The sequence below is a fragment of the Silene latifolia genome, chromosome 3 (genome assembly GCF_048544455.1).
Source record: "Silene latifolia isolate original U9 population chromosome 3, ASM4854445v1, whole genome shotgun sequence".
Classification (NCBI taxonomy): Eukaryota; Viridiplantae; Streptophyta; class Magnoliopsida; order Caryophyllales; family Caryophyllaceae; genus Silene; species Silene latifolia.
In genome coordinates, this window is record NC_133528.1 from 2,915,441 (window position 1) to 2,922,281 (window position 6,841).

The window sequence follows — 6,841 nt, forward strand, 5'->3', positions numbered from 1 at the left end:
TATTTTTTTTATATAATTAGTCACCTTATTAGCTCCAAATTTGCAGCTACCTCTTCAGATTTCGATCCGCTTTTTAGTTTTCAGGTTTTTTTTCAGCTTATTTTATCAAACAGAGCCTTAGCATAATACGTTTTATAGATTGTGAATTTTCTTTGTTAAATGTAAATTATCCATTTTTATAATATGGTCTAGGTTCAGACCGAGAAAATGGACCCTCAGGGTCTGGGTTGGGTCCCCGATCCACTGCCATTCCTAGTGATTACGATGGTCTATCTAAAAGACTGAAACAAGAATTTGTGCTCGGCTAAATAACCGAATAAAGCGAAAACTATTAATTGAGACGGAGAAGGTATCGTTAAACATAAGCTTCGTGGTCCTAGAGGAAGTTAATTGACAAAGCAAACATCTCACACGTCATTCATCGACATTTTCGTCTCTTCTTTCTTTCTCTCACTTCCTTGTCGAACAAATCTCGTTATTTCCTCGCAATTTCTAGGTATTATCTAACTCCTTGATCTTCTCAATTACTCCTTAATTTGCGATTAATTTACAATTAGTTTCATCAATTCAATCTACTACTTCATGCGCATTACTTGAATTTCGATTATTATTATGTAATTGATTGATTAATCGTTTTTTGTTGATTTCAGTAATTTTGATTTTCGTATTTGTGTTGTTATTACTGTTGAATTGTTAATTTGGGGATTGTCAACGCGATTTTCGATTGACCTTAATTTGATTTGGAATTGTTGATTTTGTGATTAATTTAGTTGATAATTGTTGAATTAGTAGCTTGTTGTAGTTTGAGATCATTATTATCCGATTAGCGAATGTTTTAGAGTAGGATTCGGCAATTCGATTAGGTAATTATTGATTTTATGTTCAATTTAGTTGAATTAGTAGCTTGTTATAGTTGAGATTGTTTGATATCCGATTAGCGAATGTTTTTGAGTTGAATTTGGCGACTTGATTAGTTGATTGTTGATTTTATGTCTAATTTAACTGATATTTGTTGAATTAGTAGTAGCTTCTTGTTTGCAAATGTTTTTTGAGTTGGATTTGGCGACTTGATTACCTAACTATTGATTTTATGTTTAATTTAGTTGATAATAGCCGAATTAGTAGGTTGTTGTAGTTGAGATTAATTTGATATCGGATTAGTGGATGTTTTTGAGTTGGATTTGGCAATGTGATTAGGTGATTATTGATTTTGATTTAATTTGGTTTATGACTGTTGAATTAGTAGCTTGTTGTAGTTAAGGTTGTTTGATATCGATTAGCGAATGTTTTTGAGTTGGATTTGGGGGTTTTCCTTTTGAGTAGTTGACTAATTTGTTGTTTATGTTATATGGCGCTCCTTAGGTTGTTTTCAAGGTTGAGCGATTTGAGGGTTGAGTGGTGAAAGATGAATCAGAGAGGATTGATTTACAGTTTTGTCGCGAAGGGGACCGTGGTTTTAGCTGAGCACACTTCGTATTCTGGGAACTTTAGCACAATTGCTGTCCAATGTCTTCAGAAATTGCCATCGTCTGGCAGCAAGTATACGTACACTTGTGACGGGCACACGTTTAACTTTCTGAAGGACAATGATTTTGGTAAATTGCTCGTCTTTGTAGTCTGAGTTTAATGTCATTTCAACGTCTTATTCTGGAAGACGGAAAGTAATGTGTTGTGTGTTCTGTAGTATTTCTTGCCGTTGCTGATGAAGCTGCTGGGAGGAGTCTTCCTTACGTGTTCCTCGAGCGGGTGAAGGATGATTTCAATAAGAGGTATGCCGGAAGCATTAAAAACGGGGATGATCACCCACTTAATGATGAGAATGATTCTGATGACGATTTGTTTGAAGACCGTTTCAGCATTGCGTACAATCTTGACAGAGAATTTGGGTGTGTATGCTCTTAATAAATCCCACTTCCTTATTTCTAGGCTGCTCTTATTTTCCTTGACTGTATTAAAGTTGCTTAGTTTTTCCTTGTTCGTAGGCCTAAGCTTAAGGAGCACATGCATTATTGCATGAACCACCCTGAAGAAATGAGCAGGCTTTCTAAGGTGAAAGCTCAAATTTCCGAGGTCAAAGGAATAATGATGGACAACATTGAGAAGGTTATTGTTTGATTCTTTTCTGTGTTATTTTAGCTTTCTAGGATTGAGTAAGATGCCTTTATATACATTATCAATACAAAACTTAGCAAGGTTTTGTGCAATCGAGTATAAAGTATCCCTTGTGTTTGTTAACATTGAAGGTAGAAATTTCAATTTGGAAATATTCCTGGTTTTAAGCTACTTGCTTTTCATTCGCGTATGTGTTAAAAATGTTTTTGTTACATGTGTTGAAGACTTGAAGCTTCATCTCATTGTTTTTCTTGATCAATTTGCTTGTGGGCCCTATCCACAACTGTGCTGTTATCCTACATGCTACCTCTATAGCTATCAAATAAATTGGCTGCAAGAAGTTTTGCCCTTTTTGTGAATGGTCAGTGGTGGCTGACTTGCCTAAGCACTAAGCAGTAAAGTAGGTTTGTTAACATGAAATGTTTACCGTAATTCGGTAATTGCAACACTAAGTGAATACCATCTTTTACTATGCATGTAGCAGTTTAGGAAGCCATAGTAATTGAGTGCTTCAAAATGACGTGCGAGGCTGTGGAAGGGTGGTATATTATATGCACAGCCAAACCTAGTAGTCTTTTCTATAGACCTATTTAAAAATTATGAATGTGACCAATGTGTACCTTCCTCTGTTAGTTGACGACATATAAAAGCAGTTTTGGCTAGTGCATCACTGAACATTGAGCTTAACGAGACATGATATTTTAATATTCAGCTCATCCTTTTAAACAGTACCACTGAGTTTGTCTAAGTGTGTTCCTAAGTGAAGTCTCTTGAAGTGAGAACCATAGTTATGATTACCTAAATGGCGTCTGAGTTCATGGGGACTGACAGAATGGACACTTTTGTATGACTTCACTAAAGGGCAGCCCGGTGCACGATGATGTCGCCGCTAGGTGACGGTCCGGGGAAGGGTCCCACCACAAGGGTGTAATTGAGGCAAGCCTTCCCTTGCCATTTTGGCAAGAGACCGCTTCAAGGACTTGAACCCGTGACCTCACGGTCACAAAGCAACACCTTAACCGGTGCGCCAAGGCTCCCCTTCTTATATGGTAGAGGATCTATCTGGAAGAATTTCTATGACTTGTACACACTGGTTATATGGTAGAGGATCCTAATTTGTTTCGGCATTACTCAAATGAGCCATTAGAGACCTACCTTATTACATGACCCGAATTAGATATGGACAAAACAACTCAAATATGATTAGAAAGTCAGACTGACGTGAGTTGACTTTCACTCCGGCTGAACTTTGCGGGATTTGTGGGACCGGCATGAACTCCTCAAGCGTGTTAAGTTGTGATTGGTGATTCTAATTGAATACTCTTGTTGATCCTCTGTTGTTTTGTTAGCTGTCTTCTTGAACCATGCCCTAGCACCTCAATTTCAACTTCACTGATAGAGAGTTAGAGACCAAGATCTCAATGTTAAATCGAACAAGAAATTGGAAAGGAAATTTTGGGTTACCTTTTTAGCTCTTAGAGTAGAATATTGGCATTCAAACTTAGTGCAACAAGACACAAAAGAATTGAGAAGATACATGATCTACTTTTGACTAGTTTTGACCATATGAAACGTGAAGTTGTATTTCGTAAAGTGACCTCAGCCTATTTAGTTAGAATAATTATTTTGCTCTTTCCATACAACTACCCTAGTAACTCTCATTCTCCTTAATCGGTATCTGCAATAATGTTCGTCTTTCATCTTGATTCTGCTCCTGCAGGTTTTGGACCGAGGCGAGAAGATTGAACTTCTGGTAGACAAAACTGAAAATCTTCAGTTTCAGGTAATGTGTTATTACTTACTCCGTATTAGTTGTTGTTACCTTCCAATATTTGTCATCTTGTTTTTTGTTGACGTTTTCTTTAAATTAATCTCATGCCATTTTGTTTGCCAAAAAAAAAAAACAGGCTGATAGTTTCCAGAGGCAAGGCAGACAATTGCGACGAAAAATGTGGTTTCAGAACTTTCAGTTGAAGTTGATTGTTGGAGGCTCTATTCTTGCATTCATCATCATAGTGTGGTTAATAGCCTGCCGAGGTTTTAAATGTTAAAAACACGCGAAATAAATAGAGTGCAAAGTTGCAGTTCCCTGATTCTCTCACCTTTGCTGTACAGAACTATAAGGTACTGGGAAACGAGATCTTGAACCTTTTTTATTTTGTGAATGAAGAATGATACCAGATTGTAACGGTTAGTTTTTCCTTTACGTTGACATGCTGGTATTCGATTCCGAATGGTTGGTTGTGCCCTACTTTTGTTTATGTGTACCGTACAATGTTATTCCAGAAAGTATCGTATGAGAGTATGAGACACTTTCCCTGCAAGACCAAATCAAATTCTCATGTTTGATATTGTTCATCTGCTTTGGGACCGTCTCGTACTCGAATAACTGATTCAAAATATGTGATTATCCTTCGTATTTGCGAATTAGGAGACTGCTGTATCTGATGGAGTCGGTACTGATGATGTTATTGTGGAATTATCCGTCAGGTTTTAATTTTTATTGTTCATTAGAGAATGTATGGTACATAATTTTTGTCAGGATAGATGAATTTGTCTAGACTCTAGTGAGCCGAGGCATATAGCTATCTGATGGAGTTGGTCATGTGAGATTTTTGCAATTTCATATATGAATCATAGATATGTTATGGGTCGGGTTTTATAGACAAGGTTCTCTGTACAAGTTTTTTATCGATGGTAATTGGTCAATTGTTTACGTCGGTTTTGTTTGGGAATCTCGTTTTTGAATGAAGCGACCTTGAAGGAACGAGATAATTTCCTTCAAGTCGTGTTGGAGAGATAGAAGAAAGTTAATTGGGAGACAATTTGTTTCCCTACAAGGTGAAGTAAAAAACAGAAAATCCTTATTACTTTTTTCTTCGTCTTTTCTCTCCCTCAAATCATATCAAAGCGATTCTTAACTGTTTGAATAACGGAATGTGAAGGATAACGAGGAAATATCTGTCTTAAATCTTAAAACGGGTTAAGTACTACCACATGATGCTAATAAAGATAAATTTTTCGGTATTTTCTAGGCAACTTGCCATGTGATACCTCTGTCTTACACAAAAATTTGTTTAAAACCTCAAGTCCGAGGATGTAGTTATCTAATAAAAAAACCGACTTGTTACCTACTATGGAGACAGAGAAGAATGTATATAAAGTTTATCTAAAACTAATTAACACAATGTCTTGCTCAATCCAGCATTTGTCGAAAACCTCGAATACCTGGTACAACCCACTTAGTTTCCAACTTGGTACAACCCAAAGTCATTATTACTTTTGGTTTGCACAACCAAAAAACTATTCTGAAAGTCTATAAGATAAAAAAATACGGGATTATATAAAAAAAATTGTACAAAAAAAAAATACAAGAGCATTAATAATCTATATGGAATTCCCAAAGTTATTAATAGAAAATAGACCACGAGGAATCAATGACCTATAAATAAACAATTTTTTTTTTGACACAAACTCAATACTTCATATAAGACCATTTTTGTCTTAGTTGTCCCGTTGAGTCGTCATATTCATCAATACGCTAGCTAAAGTTGTTTCGTACACGACCCTTTAAAACAATCAACGAGAACTAACATGTTTTCGTAGGTCACTAGGTCCCATACTTAATAGCAAAATGAGTAATAGCCTTAATTAATGTTATACGCAAAATCTTATTTCAAACAGGCACTTTTCCCGTCTGAAATAAAACCGACAAAATGTTGCCATTTTTTAATAAAATGTAAGCAGTGAATCTACAAAATGTTATCACCGGAGGTGTCATTTTTTACCCTGAAAATAGTGGGAAAAATAATGGTAACATATTATCAGAAAAACACAAACATTTTACTGTCAAATGATAACATATTGTCCGTCTTATTTCAGACCAAAAACAATGGTCTGAAGCAAGACGCACTGTTATATTATAAGATTGACAACATATTCTCATTATTAGATATTCAAATATAAACTCATTGTTATCATAATTAGTGAGAATATGTTGTCAATTTTATCCTACTTAGGTTATTAATGTGTACGTTTAGGACACACGTTAGAAACACCATAAGATAAAACATTTGTCTACTCAAGTCATTACATTTGTCTAATTTATACTTTGACTACCAGGTCATTGAGAAGGTCATTAAAAATATTTGTCTAATCAAGTCATTACCAAACTACTTATATGGAAACCGAGACCAATATACTCTCTTCCACAAATTGCATAAAGCAACATTTGTTTTTACCTATAGTAAAAAACGACCCGAAAACAGTTTCTCATGGTAACGAAATTATCACTTTCACGACTTTACCAATTAGTTGACAGCCAAAATAAAGTTCTTATAGACAACTAAAACAAGTATAACACACAAAATATCTGACAAACGACAATACATAGCAGTTTTTTTTTTTTTTTTTTTTTTGTGTAAAGGGAGTTACAGGGGCTATATTAATCCTAACGAGATTCGGACACTGGTCATATGAGTACCACCGCTCATGATTTTACCAACTAAGCTAGATGACATCTACACATGACACTTATTTCTCGACACAATATAACATAAAAACAGTGTTAGACAGAAGGTTGTCTTCATTAGAGGATTATCTTTATCACAAATTCTCATTTGTGACTGATAAAATCCGTCACAAGCTTGTGACGTGAGACGGAGGGGCAAGTGGGAGAGGGTAGCAAGAGGGGCTGTATGTTTATAGTGCTTTAACTGCTTTCCAACTA

General features: G+C 35.6%; 1 protein-coding gene across 1 annotated transcript; it reads left to right on the plus strand.

Annotated features, from left to right (window-relative positions):
* Window positions 1-384: 384 nt before the first annotated feature.
* On the plus strand, window positions 385-4,440 carry LOC141646755 (vesicle-associated membrane protein 727). The gene is made up of 6 exons (XM_074454693.1): window positions 385-496; window positions 1,363-1,595; window positions 1,685-1,886; window positions 1,983-2,103; window positions 3,833-3,895; window positions 4,020-4,440. The coding sequence occupies exons 2-6, from the start codon at window positions 1,406-1,408 to the stop codon at window positions 4,161-4,163; spliced, it is 720 nt and encodes a 239-aa protein (XP_074310794.1). The 5' UTR covers window positions 385-496; window positions 1,363-1,405; the 3' UTR covers window positions 4,164-4,440.
* Window positions 4,441-6,841: the final 2,401 nt, after the last annotated feature.